Genomic DNA, 15,472 nt, shown 5'->3' on the forward strand with positions numbered 1-15,472 from the left:
AGTGAGAAAGATGAGCAGGAGCGGCGCTGGCTGACCAGGAGGCTGCGCGCCCCACAGCCTCCCCGCCCAGCGCCGCTAGAACGCGCTCCGCTCTGCTGGCCACCCCAGCCCTGCTGCACCGGCAGCCGCCGCCTTCGCCGGACCCAGGCAGGTCCGCACCCTGCAGAGGCTAGTGCGCATCTGATTCCAGCCAGGAGGTGGGCGGCGACCCAGCCCTTTAGGACTCCTGCAGCCTCTGCCTGCGCTGGGACTTCTGGGGGCACAGGAGAGGCCCCCAGGGACGCGGATTTCAGCCGGCTGTTTGCTACGTCTCAGCTGCGACACAGAGGCTCTGGAGCAACCCCCCGGTCAGCCCTCAGGAAAGCGCCTGGAGAGCGATCACTTGGAATCCTTGCAAAAACTGCGAGGGGAGACCAGGCGCCGCCGGCTTGGAAGCGCGGGCAGCCCTCTCCAGGAGCTGTGCGGTGTGCTGCCGCGCGCCGGCTGTGCCCCGGAGCGACGCGGGAAGGGAGAGGTCCGAGCAACAGGTGCAGCCCAAAGCCACTCCAGGAACAAGGGAAGCGGCCAGCAGGGACCAGGGAGCGGTAAGGCGCAGAGGGGTCCCTCCACCTCTGCAGCTGCCCTGGCGGGTCTCTCTTCCAGCGGCGCCCGGGGCAGAGGGAACCCCGCGCTCTCGGCACTGGGCACTGTCACTCCCTCCTGGGAAGGTAGCATCTGGGCTCTTCGCGGACGGCCCCGCACAAAGACGGTGGCAGGAGGCTCAGCCGCAGGGTGCGTACCCATCCCGGAGCCTCAGGATCGGAAACTCGCCCTTTGCGTGCTTGGGCTGGGGACCCCCAGCGTCCTCGGGAGTCTTCCTTAGCAGGCACAGTCGCCAGCGCGCCTGGGCGCCCGCGCACCATGGAGCTAGCCGCGGGGAACCTCAGCGAGGGGAACGCAAGCGGGCCTGAGCCCCCCGCCCCAGAGCCCAGGCTGCTCTTCGGCATCGGCGTGGAGAACTTCATCACTCTGGTGCTGTTCGGCCTGATCTTCGCATTCGGCGTGCTGGGCAACAGCCTGGTGATCACCGTGCTGGCGCGCAGCAAGCCGGGCAAGCCGCGCAGCACCACCAACCTGTTCATCCTCAACCTGAGCATCGCGGACCTGGCCTACCTCCTCTTCTGCATCCCCTTCCAGGCCACGGTGTACGCGCTGCCCACCTGGGTGCTGGGCGCCTTCATCTGCAGGTTCATCCACTACTTCTTCACGGTCTCCATGCTGGTCAGCATCTTCACCCTGGCCGCGATGTCCGTGGACCGCTACGTGGCCATCGTGCACTCTCGGCGCTCCTCCTCCCTGCGGGTGTCCCGCAACGCGCTGCTGGGCGTGGGCTTCATCTGGGCGCTGTCCATCGCGATGGCCTCGCCCGTGGCCTACCACCACCGCCTCTTCCACTGGGAAGTCAGCAACCAGACCTTCTGCTGGGAGCAGTGGCCCAACCAGGGCCACAAGAAGGCCTACGTGGTGTGCACGTTTGTCTTCGGTTACCTGCTGCCGCTTCTGCTCATTTGCTTCTGCTATGCTAAGGTGGGCACATGGGGTCGCTGGCAGGGGCAGGGGCCGAGGCACGGGCGGCGGGGCACCGGCGGGGGGGCGGAGCTAGGGGCCTGGGGTAGCTCCGGCGCTGCGCCCCTCTAGGAGCCCCTTTGCCCTCACCCCCTCCAGTCTTCTGGGCACCTTGGGTTGAGAACCCTCCCCTCTGCCCTTTGCCCTCAACGCTGCTGCCTGCCAGGGTGGATGGTGTTTGAGAGGGGGCTTGAGAAAGTCACTTGGCCTCTGGGAACCGCTGGGGAAAGTTTGCAGGTCACTTCCCCGAGGTCCCGCCTCCCCTTGCCCTCCCGCCACCACAGCCCTGGACTGTAAGTTTGTCCCTTGAGGGACCCGCTCCCTGCTCCCTGCAGAAGGATGTCCCTCAGTTTTAGCCACAGCCACGCACACCCGGGACCCGCGCGATCCAATCTGCGTGACCGGGCTGCAGCTGCAGAACCTCAGGAGCAAGGGAGGTGAGCTCCAGCCAGGTGTCTCCTCCCCCGCGCTCCCCTCTGGTGCTCAGGGGTCTCCCAAGTCCCTTTCCCAGGCTGCAAAGCTGTTCTCCTGGCAACAGAGCTTCAAACTGTGTTTTACTGGAGGCTTAAGGTTGATAAACCCCAGTGCTAAAAGACTATTTCTTCACAATATCTTGACCTTCGTCTCCGGAGAACTTTGGATGGACGGGTTTCAGTTCTGTGAAAGGGCTGCATAGACAACATGAAGTGATTCACGTCTAAGTCCCTAACTCCCCTCAGAAGTCCCCTTACTGATGCCTCTGGTCCAGCTACCTCTCCATCCTTACCAGGAAAATTCCTCCCACCTCCCTTCACATAGCTTGGCAGAGCTCAGCAAATTTAATAACACTGGGTTTGAAGATTATCACACTGATCAGTCTTCAGCTTTCTGGACACACTTGTTTGTGCTTGAGTAAGAATATACATTTAACCACGTGATAGCAATTCCCGGGGGTCAAGCCCAGCCCCCCAGCATATTCTGGGAGTATCATCACCATGAGGACAATATCTCTGTAGCTAACTTTTGAATTTCTTGGGGTTTTATTTTCATCTTTCTCTGCCTCTCATTCTGTCCCTGAAAACAGTGACTCTAGGGTCACTAGTAAGGAGATCACAGGGGACAATACTTACGTACATTCAATTCATAAAGTGTTTTTCTCAGCAAGAGTGTTCACTCTAGGCTCCCTGGTTTCTGTTTTCCTCTGCCTCATATCATCTATGTAGAGTTATGTCTGTTTGAATGCTGAGAGTTTTGGATATTTGAAAGAATGGCCAGCATCGAAAGGTTATATATAAAGAAACACAGAGGAGATAGGACAAGATGGGGCATTTGGAAGATAGCTGTGGCTTAGCTCTTTGTGGAACTGGCTGGTGTATTCACTTAACCTTCTCCAAATGCAAAAGAAAAAGAAAAAAAATGTGGTTCTACTAGTGCAGTGCTCAACCTGAGCAACTGTCTCACTCAGTCTACACAAGCCTGTCAGGGGTAGCACCCAGGAAAGGGTTTGGGAGGAGCAAAGCAACTGGCCCATGTTATGAAGCTGATAGATGGTTCAGGAAGAGTTTTAAGGTAGTTCAAACAGATGTAACTCTACATAGATGATATGGGGCAGAGGAAAACAGAAACCAGGGAGCTGAGGGAGGACCTTGGGGGCATGAAGCTCAGGACTAGAATTGTTCTTAGAATATTTGGTGGTGAATTCATAATCACCTGAAGCAGAGCTGAAGCATACTCTTCTTTCCCTTCCCCAAAGTTTCTGGATCTTCTCGATGGAAATGACTGGGCAAACTTTTAGGAAAAATTAGGCTATATTTTTGTCATCTGAGAAGTTATGAAAGTCACACATAGGGCAAAGTTTCAAAATAGTTTAGAAAATTCCAACAAATACATGCTCATTGGGACACTTTTTACATGGAAATAGTTTGCTGTTAAGCATAACTGGAAATTTCTTTTAAATTTAAGCTAATATTTGCAGATTCACTCCAGGGCTTGAAGAAGAGCTTACGTGTCACTTTCTAGCTGCTTCTCGTTGCCTCCATCATTAAGGCAACGCTGTCCAGCCAGCGATTCTTCTTCCTCGATGTTAGGTTTGGGACTAGCTGTTTCTCTGGGTCCCAGGACTGATGACCACCACAAAAATCACAACTGGCTGAAAAGTCACCTGAGAATACACTCCCCCCGTTTTTTTAACTCGACAAGGAAATTGCATTCTAGCATTGCCTTCTACTCCCCAAACCTTATGACTGTATAGAGCAGTTTGTGCCTGACAGTCGCTGAGAAACACACTGAATGCCCAGGCTGGTGTGTGCTTGTGGTGTTTCCTTTTGCATGGGCTGAACCCTCCTTCTCTTCCCTTGGAGGGAATTCTTGTTCAGGACATCTACCATCTGACATGGGGTTAAACTCTTCACGTGCTTACCTGCCAAATTTTCTTACATCCCCAGAGATATCTGGTGCCCAAGGCGACCTTGGTCAGGTTTGAATGCAAGCCCCTATGCACACTGCTAGGCGTATGGAACCGCAGAGTGATACGATCATGACGTCACCATCCTTTAAAGAAATGCAATTACAACCCACCATGCTACCTTTGAGGAGAAGACCTCATCAAATGTGTATATCAATATATGTATTATGACATATCGATGTGTGCTCATAGTATGGGCTGTTGAAGGCAAACTGAAGAAAACTATTAGGCTGTTTTCTCCATCGGCCACTCAACAACATTCCACAGACGGCTTGAAACCACTGAGACGGATGCAGTGAATTTGTTGGAGGAGGGAACAGACCCTCAGGCAGCATTATGAAGCAGATGACATTTCACTTTCTGTTTGGCCACCCCTCTAGGTGTCCCCTTCTGGTTTTGTTTTGTTGCCCGTCCCCTGTTCTCTCTTCTTGCCTCTCATCCTTAATGACCAGTGTCTTCCTGTGGTCTCTTGCTGGGAAGGCTGCCAACAAGGAAACTCACTAGGCCCATCTTCTCCAGACAAGATCCCGCAAAAGCTCTTACATTCAGTCCCTGGAGCTCCAGTTTCTGTTGGCAGACCGTTACATGATCTATCGTCAACGTATTGAAAGGGATCCTAAATGTTACTGCACCAAGTGAAAGGCTTGTTTTGCTGGAGGTGATGCGAAGCTGCTTCAGGACGTGAGATGTGACTCCATAGGGCTGAGAATTTGGAGTCAAGAAATTCACATGGCAGTGACGTCTGCTTAATGAGCTTAGAGCTCATGACATTGGTAGATAAATCCTGTAGTTTCTTAATTAGGGTGTCACTGATGACTCTAGAAATCCCGTGTCTAGCTGAATGCAGCAGACTTCTGCAGTACGTCCAAACTGATTGCATTATTTCCATGCCGAGGTGCTGGAAGGAAACAAGAAAGGGTCTGGAACGTGGTTTCTAGTTCTCTCCGAGCCTCACTTGGCAAACTACGGATGACCCAAAGTCCTCAGTCATCCACAGGTTAGTTTTTCCTTAGATGTTCACTCACAGAGTATATAAAAATGAACTCCAGTATGAGCCTGCAAGGTTGACTTTGTTGTGTAAGACCGAGCTTAAGTTGTGAATTCCTATATATAACCCGAGTGTTTCACATCACTTCTCCTGAGTATGATGCTGGCAAGAAAAGGCAAAAAGTTTCCCTGATGAACGAAGCCAGTATCTCTCAGGAGATCCTTGGACAGGGAGGTTAACTGTGAAACTTTGCTAAAGCCTCTACAAATCCCCCAAGAGGCTGAGTCCCCCACATGTGAGCTGCCCAAATGCATGGCACAGTGGATAGAATTAGAATAAAGAACTCAAGGGAAGCAGGTGGGTGGGAATTTGCTGTAAGGAGCCACGACAGGAAAACTGAAGGAAACAGCGGACGTAAGCGTTGGCCGCAGTGGAAACTCTCAGATTACGTCATCTTGCTTTGCTCACTGTCTGCTTTGCCCATTGGATGCTGCACTGGACGGAGATCTCTGGTCATTCCGCGTATCTGGGATTGGCACCACTCTTGACATACAGCAGGGACCCGGTGATTGTTGAGATGGAGAATATTGAGGAAACCGAGGTGGAAGATAGACCAGTGAGGACACGTATATAGGAGCAGTTTGGCACTTTGTGGACAAAACCCCAGAGCCACATGAGCCCAGTATTTCTCTGCAAACAGATGCTGTGACCACAGACTGTCCCTAGACCCTCCTGAATCTTAGAGAAATGGTGGCAGGTGGCAGGCGGCACTCATTGCTACTTGGGCACCTTAAGCGTGTTTCGATTCGAGGGGTTTTATAAGATTTTATAAGCAATGTGATCACTAGGTCAGAATGTCAAGAATTGTCAATGCAAAACAGACAAGGAAGTGTGGGCACGAGGCCAACGGTTTTATTAGTCTGTGTTTTCCAGGTCCTGAATCACTTGCATAAAAAGTTGAAGAACATGTCAAAGAAGTCGGAAGCATCAAAGAAAAAGGTAACTATGTATTCTATATGTCACATTTCAGAGCTCGGTTCATTTTCATTCCTAATCGTCCTTACACCCACCCCTGCCTGTGACACTTAGGTTCCTTGGTACAGACGTTTGAAAGGAACCTCCGACCCCGAGGCACAGGGTAGGGACAGAAGGTCAGCGGGGGAGGGCACCTCAGGGGGCCAGATGCTGCACGCAAACTTAGAGGGAGGTTTGGCGAGGTGAGGAAACAGGTAGTTTCTTTGGATTCGCTTTAGGAGCTGTGTTCTGGGTTGATTGGGACAGAGGGTAGAGTTGCTGGCATCCATAATTTGCCCCAAGCCATTTTATGGTGTATTTGCGGTCAGTGACGTGATTCCAGGAGGCTCTGGCTTCCTGTCTTCTCAGAGAATGTTACTTTAATCTCTTTTCCTAAGACCCAAGTTCAGACGCGTTGCCCTCTCTTGGTTCTGGGCTGATGCTGACACTCGTTCTCAAGGGAGATGGGGGAGGGGCCCCAAGGGGACTTCTACCCACTTCTGGCTTTCTCATCCTCTGAATCCTGATGTGAATAAGCTTCTCCTGAGTCATAGTAAAGCATCTAACATCCTGGTATTTATTACAGCTCCCATGCTGAGAGAAAACGACGTCACAAGTCAGGATGAATCTAACTCGTACACAGTATCTGTAGAATCTCTGATGTTACAAAGTAGAAGGAGAGTATCGGACAAGATGCTCAGGGAGGAGATTATCGCCAGGCATTTTGCCCACAAGTAGTGGTCATAACATCGCAAGGCTCCTTGTTTGTCCTTCCAAATATGGATGATGATCAAGGGCGCATAATTGGCAGAAATAATAGTTTAATCATACTTATTTTTAAGAATTCTACTTAGAGCACCGCTCTTCCTGACTTGCCCTGTTTACTGTGTGGTGCAAACATGCTGCTCCCAGACTCGGGGAGAAGCAGGGGTAGGAACCGCGGAGAGGGCAGCCACGGAGCCCGCCTTCCAGATCCATCGGGGAGTGTTTAGGCTAACCGCCCACCAGCAGAGACTGCAGCCTACACCAGCAGCCTCCCTTCCCTCTTTCACCCACTGACCCGCCCTTCGGTCTCCACGGTCAGGGAGGTTTTATTTGATGTTGACAGAGTTTCGCTTGTATGAATGGAGTCATGGCTAACGCCGGTCCTTTCCGTCTGTCTTCAGGGATGTTGTTGTGCTGGACTATTTCCATTGTTTTAGTCTGTCCTCTGAGCCCTGCGTCTCCAAGATGATTCATTACAAACAATTAAGAATTGTTTGTCGTTTCCCCTGGGATAGTTATTTATAGAGCCCCTGGCCTCTGGGGGACGGAGCCGACCCGCGGGACTGGAAGGGGGTGGCGTCCTCCGCAGCAGCTCTGCCGGGGCACGGCCCAGCGGGGCCCAGGGGAGGCCAGGGAGCCTCTGTGGGAGGACCTGGCCTGCCGAACTCCTGCCAAGGGATGCCACTGGGTCATGCCGCGGGCTTAGTAGTGCGGCAATCAGACCCTCCTTCGCACGGGCCGCCCCTTGTCTGTGGGCTGCGGCTACTGCCGGTCCCCGTATTTGGGAAGTGCTGCTGAGAAACGTGGAAATCCCCGCGAAGAACCAGGCGATGGAAAGCATGAAAGTAGATGGTGTAGGAAATAGTTAGAGAAGCTTGTGCGTCACAGAGAAAATCTCTACGGATTAGTGGAACAGTTTCTGTGTTCAGTTTTGCAGATACGTGTGTGTATGGGGATTATGTACATACGCGTGTGATTACGCTTGTGTGTACTGTAGGTTCGATACGCGTGTGCGCCTGTTGTGCGTATTTTCTGTGCGTACATAAAATGTGTGTATGCGCATGTAAACATGCGATTATAGGGCAGCGTCCGCCACACACGTGGTCGGTAACACAAGCTACGTACGTGTTTTTATGTTTACACACATGCGTGCCTACCGTATGCGCTCGGCGGATGCAATTCCTGTCCCAGGAGGTGCGGTGTCTGGAGGCGGGAAGGAGACTTTCATCCCTTCCCAGAGCCTCTGACCCTCAACAGCCCCTGAACAGATGTCGGGTCTCTTTGATCCTTTTAATTGCCTCCTTGTTTGTAGAGAGCAAATAAGGTGTGGGGCCGCGGAGGTGCGCCTGCGGGTCTGCGCAGCGGGTAGCGGCCTGCAGGGGCGGGTAGGAAGAGGGCAAAGTGCGGGGAGAGGCCTGCGGGAGACGCCCGGAGACGGATGCTCCCGCGGGTCCTAGCGCAGGGGCAGGGGCCTGCCCGGCACAGGCGCTCCGGTTCCCTCAGCTCGGGCGCACCGGTTTGCGGACCTGCTTCTCCGGGGCGGGGCGAGGGGTAGAACCCGGTCCTCCCGCTGCCTCCGGCCTCGCAAGGGCTCCGCGTGCGGCGGTCGGTCGTGGGGCGGAGAGCGAGGTCCCTCCGTCCGCGAGGAACGAGGCCCCGCAGTGAGCAGCGGCGCGGAGCCCGCGGCTGCTGGAAGGCTCCGCCGCACGAGGCCGCGCGGACGCGGACGCGGGACTCCGAGGGCCTCCCCGGGAGGCCGCAGGCCGGGCGGGCGGTGCGGACGGGCAGCTCCCAGGGGAGACTGGAGGCTCGGGGACACTGTCACAGGGGGACTTCCAGCACCTGCCCCCACCCCCCGAAGGAACTCCGCAACCTGTGGTCGTCGTTTATACGTTTAGGAAACGTTTTCCTCGTTCTCTTCTCTCGGCCACTGCGTCCTTCCCCGCGAGGCTCCTAGACACAGCGTCAGTGAGATTCTGCGAGGAAGGAACGGACGCCTCAGACGGCTTTGACGGCGCATTTCTCACGGGAGGAACAGGGAGTAATATTTTTAGATACTGTCGGTAGAAAGAGAGAAAAAAAGCAGAAAACAAAAAAACAAAACCAAACAAAAACCCAAAAAAACAAGGTTATGAAGGACCCAGTCTCCAGGATAACACGTTAGCATAGAGTCTTTCGTGTATAACTTTAAGGGATGCCTTTTCTGTCTCAAAAGTGAGTGTTGGGATTCGATCTGCTCCTGGAGAAACGAGGCAAGGCGCAGAGGCCCTGGGTAGGACCCCATCTCTGATTAAGGCGGTGAATCTCCAAGAAATGAAATCGCGTAAGAAATTAAAAACAACCAGCCTCACTCTCCACAGAGGGGAGCAGGCAGAAGTTGCAAGCAGAAAGAGAACAGGGAGCTTCCCCCAGTCCTTCTGAGGAAGAAGCAAGGTTCAGCCTCAGGGGCCCTCAGAGGGAGGACACGGTTGCCTTTCATCTGAGATGGGAAAGATAATGTGCTTTTGTTGTGGCTTTTCCGGACTTCACCAGTGGTTCTTCAAACACCACTGAGCCTTGGGGAAAGGCGGGTTCCTGGAAAATTCCTCCTGGGGAGGTGTCTGGTGGCCTGACCGACCGACCGCACCGTGGGTGGGGAGGCCCAGAGGCTTGAGTTTTCACAGGCAGTGTCGGGGGATGATGGGCACTTGAGGTCTGTGAGTCTCGGGTCTGACACTGGTGTGTTACTCTGAGCGGAGCTGCCATTGTTGCCCGGGCTCAGAGCTGGACGCCACGGGTAGTGATGGACGCCGCTGTTCGGCCGTGTGGGCCCCTTTCCCGCAGCCACATCGCCTCGGCTGGGCCGGGGTCTGCAGGCACCTGCACGAGGGAGACAGAAGAAGACGAGCTCCTGTCTCCAATGACACCCGGACGCCGTAGCCCAACTGTCGCCGGGGCTGCCTGGAGTCGGCCCAAGGCCACGGGACCGGGGCCTGGCCCAAGTGCGGGGCGCCGTGTGGATGGCAGCTGAGACGGCGTCAGCTCTGGGGGGAGGGGCTCCGCGGGCAGGAGAACACGGGACGTCTGTGCGGGTGCGTGTCTGAGAGCAGTCGCTGTGGGCGAGCGTTCTCTCTCCTTCTGCGAACGACCTTAAATAGTGGGTAGAGTTTGTGTTCGTGCCCAGTAAGTCTTCTTGCCTGACACCTGTTGTAAATTGTAATCCTCTCGGACTCAGTGCTGCGGGAGACCAAGAGAGCAGCCTTGTTCATGGTTCTGAGAAGATGGAGGGAATCACCAGAAATTAAAAGGTGACTTTGGAAGGAACTGTGAACACACGTACACATAAAATATGCCATACCCGCGCGCATTGCCTCTGTCCTACTGACTATGACCTGTTGCGATCTGATCAATAAGCCGCCGGGTCTGCTTCTGTCCTGAGCTTGGACCTTGGTAGAAACGTCCTGAACGAAGCAGGGAAACGGGATACGCAGAGGGTGTTCATTTGGTGAAGGAGAGAGATGTCCTCGTTGTCTTAGAAAGAGAAGACGATGTGTTCTGTTCTATTTATAGGTGTAATTATGTCTCGATGGTTTTTGATTAAATCATCTGGGAATGGAATCTCTCATACGCTAATGGCTACGTGCACTGATAGCTGACGATCCGCTAATGTATGGGAGCAAATTTCTTGTTTGCTTTGCGTGTCCTGCAACAGAGCGGCTTTAATACGTAATCCTGCTCTCCTACGCAAACCTGCTGCCAGATTTCACCCCAGTGGTTTGAAGTGTTCGAACGGACAAGGCGCAGTGAGAACCCTTTCCTTGGGGCAGCATGTCGAGGCCCAGGGAGGTGAGGCCACTTCCCTAAGGATGCACAGCCAGATTACGGCCAGCAGGCTTCATCCTTGAGAGGATGAGCAGTCTTGCCCCTCCTGACGCGCCTGCCCTGAAATCCCACCCTCCTCCAGCATCTCGGCCTCCACCTGGTCACAGAGGGCCTGTCCTCCAGCCCGTGTCTCTAACGGACGTGTGTTGCGTGGGTTTGCTGCTGGCAAGGGTCCTGTGGGCATGGGCGGCTTGCAGCTGCCCTCCTGGGGGCTCTGGCCTCTGTGGCGGGGCGCTGGAGGGGCAGCAGGTCAGGGCGCGGGGCAGCATGTTCATTTGTGGTGTGACAGGGATGTCCCAGGATGGAGCCTCCTCCTGCGTCCTCCCCTTGCTTCATGTGAGAACGTGAGAAGGAGCGTCCCCGCACTCTTACACCTTCCTTCTGTCTCCGCCTGTCCTCCCAGCGCTCCTTCCCCTTATCCGTCCATTCTGGCTGGTCGCCTTTCGCTCTGTGCACACGGGGAGGCTCTGGCGGGGAGGTCAGGGAGGGGTGCGTCCTTACCCTCGCCTGTCTGGGGTCGGTGCTGGTGACCGGTGCTCCAGACGTCCGTGTTTCCATTCCACACATTCAAGCAACTGGGGCTCAGGCTGAAAGGGAAGATTCTAACCGTCAAGCCAGGGGCTGAGAGCCTGTGTCTCTCATGTCCTCCGGATCCCCTTCCCTGCTGGTGGTGACCTGGGGGCTGGAGCAGCCAAAGGCAGGGGCGGGGACACATCTGTGCGTGGATCCTTGGAAGGCCGGAGGCCACTGTCCTCGGCGGCTTGGACTGTCTGCTCCCGTGCCCTGAGGCTCTGCTTTCCCAGCCGCAGAGAGGGAGGCGGCAGGCGATTCTCTCCCTGTCTGAGTGGTAGAACATGGGTTTGGGGTCACGTGACCGGGCTTCCCGCTCTAACCTGGCATTGGGCTCTGGAACACCAAGCACCTGTCTTGACCATTCTAAATCTCAGCGTTCTTATCCCAGACCTGGGATCCTGACGGCGTCTGCTTCCTGCACACGGCCAGCCGTCAGGCAGTGACATTCCCAGTTGCCCGTGACTCTCCTGGTGTCCCTGTGACCATTAGCAGGCGGGACCCTGCTTGGCTCCTGAGCCACCCTGTTGCAGGAGGGGCGAACTTTTAAGGAAGGAGCCAGATGATTGTGTTGTATTTTAGTGTGAGAAATATTAAGAGACCCCCTTTTCATTTGAAGCCATAGATAGAGGGTTTTCAGCCAATGACAGCATTACTATGTCGTTGTTGCCTTTCAAACATGGACTGAATGGGCTGCCGTGAAAGACAGGACAGGTGGTGCTGAGGCTCCACCCAGCACAGCGAGGAGGTAAGGAGCACACACGAAGCGGGCAGCAGGGGGAAAGAGGGGAAGCTGGAGGCTCTCCTGTGTTGACGGCCGTCATCAGGTGCGCTTTTCTTCCATCCCCTGCGTGGCCCAGATCTCAGAGGAAACACGTGGGTCCTGCCTCTGTCTACAGCTGTTTTCTGATTTATGGGCAGCGAGGGAAGGGTCATATGCAAGCCAAAAAACGGGGCTAGTTGACCCCTAGATGGAAACTAAGATGTGTCTGTGGAAGGCATCAGTATGCTGGGGATTTCCACTCGATAGGACGAAGAGAGATAAAGAAATACACGGTCTGTCGAAATCACCATTCAGAGAGGGTTCGAGTGCTCACCCGAGCTGCGTCTCGGTGACATTGTGTCAGCGTGTGCCCTGCTCGGGGCTTTGTGGGTCTAAAAGTCACAGGGTTCAATCTCTGCACAGTTGGAGTCCCACGACCCAGCATACCCTTCCGGCAATCCACGCGTGTCTCACATACGTGACGAAGTCCTTCCCGCAGAGGTCCTGGACAAGTCCTGAACAAAACCGTGGTGCGAAGTCACGGCCAGCGTGGAAAGCGCTCCGCGTCTGACTCCAGGGCAGCACAGGAAAATGGTCTTTCTCAGAGGCGTCGGGAGCTCTGGGTCCTTCTCCTGCCGTAACTGACGCATGTGCTTTGTCTCCCTCTTCTTCCTCTAGACGGCGCAGACCGTTCTGGTGGTGGTCGTGGTTTTCGGGATATCCTGGCTGCCGCACCACGTCATCAATCTCTGGGCTGAGTTTGGGGTTTTCCCACTGACCCCCGCCTCCTTCCTCTTCAGAATCGCCGCCCACTGCCTGGCCTACAGCAATTCCTCGGTGAACCCCATCATATACGCTTTTCTGTCTGAGAATTTCAGGAAGGCCTACAAGCAGGTGTTCAAGTGCCACGTTCGCAGCACCTCGCCTCTTCATGACGGTAAAGAGAACAGGAGTCGGGTAGACACCCCGCCGTCCACCAACTGCACTCACGTGTGAGGGGTGCTGGTACACGCTCGGGGGCTTTCCGTGCACGTCACCGCACGGCGACGGGCGAGCAAGGGGGCAACTTCTGATGCTCACAACGACCCATTCATTGTAATGCGATTCCACTTGGTTTAAAAAAAAGTGCTTTGGTCCATTTAGGAAATCTCTAGGTCTAGTAAAGATTACTTCTAAATTTTATTTCAAAATCAAAACAAAATGCCAACTAGTTTTATGCCTCTACAGAAACGAAAGTTCAACAGAGTTCCCTAGACACGTTCAAGTCTTCACAGGATGAAGGATCAGGACCGATAAATACGGTCGGGAATATGGACAGTCTGCATTTTGAACCAAATTTATTTAGAAAAAAACATGTATGTGTTTGTTCTTCAATTTTAAGAAAAGAAGTAATGTCCCAAGTGATGGGTTTTAAGATAGGATCACGGACACATGATGGAAGGGTTACCTGAATTTAATTTTTGTGGCCGTTTGCACAGAGACACGTCTCTTAAATGGAAGCAAGACTTTGCTGAGTTTCTTTGCTCCCGCTGTGTTTGTTCCCACCTCTAAACAGGGAGCAGGGTTTCTGGGGCCCAGCTGCAACCGCGTGTGATCGTGAGGTCCGTTAACTCTCCCCGGAGGCCAGCAGGGCTGTGCCCGTGACTCGGGGTGACAGCTGTGGGCGCCGTCCTTAAATCTGTCTTGTGATGTACACTTTGTAGAGTTAACAAAAAAAGAAAAATCAGGGAAAAATGCCAAATGCAAGTATTCTAAGAGTGGAAGCTTCAGGTGAGATTTGAAAAGGAAATTGGTCATTGCAGTTTCATAAATCTTGCCGGGATCTTGTTGAATGGAACTGAATCAAAGAGAGATAAAAAATAAGTCGGTGAGGATGTGGTGTAGATAATTTCTCTGGGGCCAGAGAGAAGTCAAGATTCGGTAAGCTGCGGGCAGCAGGTTCATGCCACGCTCGGAGAGCATACTTGACCTTGATTCAGGTAACATTTCAGGGACACATGCTGTACAAACAGATGCTTTTCTCATTAAATTCTTCGTAATGTTAAATGCACATTTACCCCCAGTATTGTCCTCTCTGGAAATGTTAATTTGAGGTTAAAATGATCACTCGCTGAATTTCCAATAGTTTTCATGACAATTTCATATTTGTTCATGTTTACAATGAAAAACTGGGATGAAAAGATTAAATTATCCCACCTTAAGGAGTAGTTTTCAGACGGCAGGACTTTGACATGTTCGAGGACAATACAAAAACAACAAGACTTTTTTTTTTTAAAGAGTTAGTATAATGTACACCTGTGTAAAATCAAGATTCCATATGAAATATCATATTTGAGGAAAAAAACTCGATATACATGTTTGCGTGTTAACTTCTTCAGCTTGTGACTTGATCGTCACTAATCGTATTCCTCCAGCGAACAGTTTTACATCTGCAATGGGACAACGGACTCTCTGGCCAGAAGAGGGAAAGTTCTTTGACAGGACGGGCAACCACGAGCGCCCGTGTTTAGCGGCTGGGAAAGCATTTATGTGTGTGTGTGTGTGTGTGAGAGAGAGTGTTTTAAAGAACAGCTTAAGTCCTTGGCGTGTGGACCATTGTGTGCACTTTATTAATTACAGCAGCAGAAACATTGTGTCCTGCCGGAGATACCTCATGTGCTTTGTGGAGCTTGAAGCTGCCGTTGCAAACCCCGAACAGGTTGTGTGTCCACTCACACAGCCGCACGGAGAGGAGCCAGAGGTCCTGGCTGCCTTTGACCGTGCACGGTTGGCCAAGACTTCCCGCACCACGGCCGTTCCTCGGCTTTCCTCCTCCGATTCCTCCACACCGACCTGGAAGTGCTGAAAGAATACAGGGCCTGATGCTGTGTTTTGCAAGCAGCTTGTGGACGTCTTGCTGCCCCGTGACGTATTTACTGACCCAACTGATTCTTTTGGTCCTTCCCATGTGCTGTTGGCAGGACAGAAGCGAGACGCATCCCTGGCATCATCGCTGGTCCCTGGGAAACCTCACAGGTGCCGAGTGGAGATGCAAATCCTTTCCTTTCGTAGTCGGAGCGGGCGTTTCTCCTGCCGTCGTCCTTCGTCGTCTTCAGAACACCAGTGGTCGCGGTGTGACAAATTTTGATGCTGGTGATCACGTACACCCTGCAAAGATCTGCCGCTCCGTCAAGCTGTCCGCCTGGGGAGCTCCAGAAGGACGGTAACGGACGACGGTAACGGACTGCGGTCACCCTGAGAAGTGTCCGAGGGGCTCCTTCCGGGGGTTTTTCTTCTGACATATCATGGATGTGACCAGTTCAGAAAGGCCGTTGCTTCCTTCCCTAAAGAAAGACGTCCCCACGGACACACTTTCTCTTGCAACAGCCGGACTCCAGGGGAAATACCGTCTTTGCCTTTGAAGTCGGGCTGCTCGAAAACCAGGTTTTTCGGGCGACTTCAAAGAAAATTGATGTTTTCTCCC

At 53.4% G+C, this 15,472-nt stretch overlaps 1 protein-coding gene across 1 annotated transcript; it reads left to right on the forward strand.

Annotated features, from left to right (window-relative positions):
- The first annotated feature begins 433 nt into the window (after positions 1–433).
- On the forward strand, positions 434–13,185 carry GALR1 (galanin receptor 1). Its single transcript, XM_046025745.1, has 3 exons — positions 434–1,566; positions 5,970–6,035; positions 12,688–13,185. The coding sequence occupies exons 1-3, from the start codon at positions 901–903 to the stop codon at positions 13,003–13,005; spliced, it is 1,050 nt and encodes a 349-aa protein (XP_045881701.1). The 5' UTR covers positions 434–900; the 3' UTR covers positions 13,006–13,185.
- Positions 13,186–15,472: the final 2,287 nt, after the last annotated feature.

The sequence above is a fragment of the Meles meles genome, chromosome 12 (genome assembly GCF_922984935.1).
Source record: "Meles meles chromosome 12, mMelMel3.1 paternal haplotype, whole genome shotgun sequence".
Classification (NCBI taxonomy): Eukaryota; Metazoa; Chordata; class Mammalia; order Carnivora; family Mustelidae; genus Meles; species Meles meles.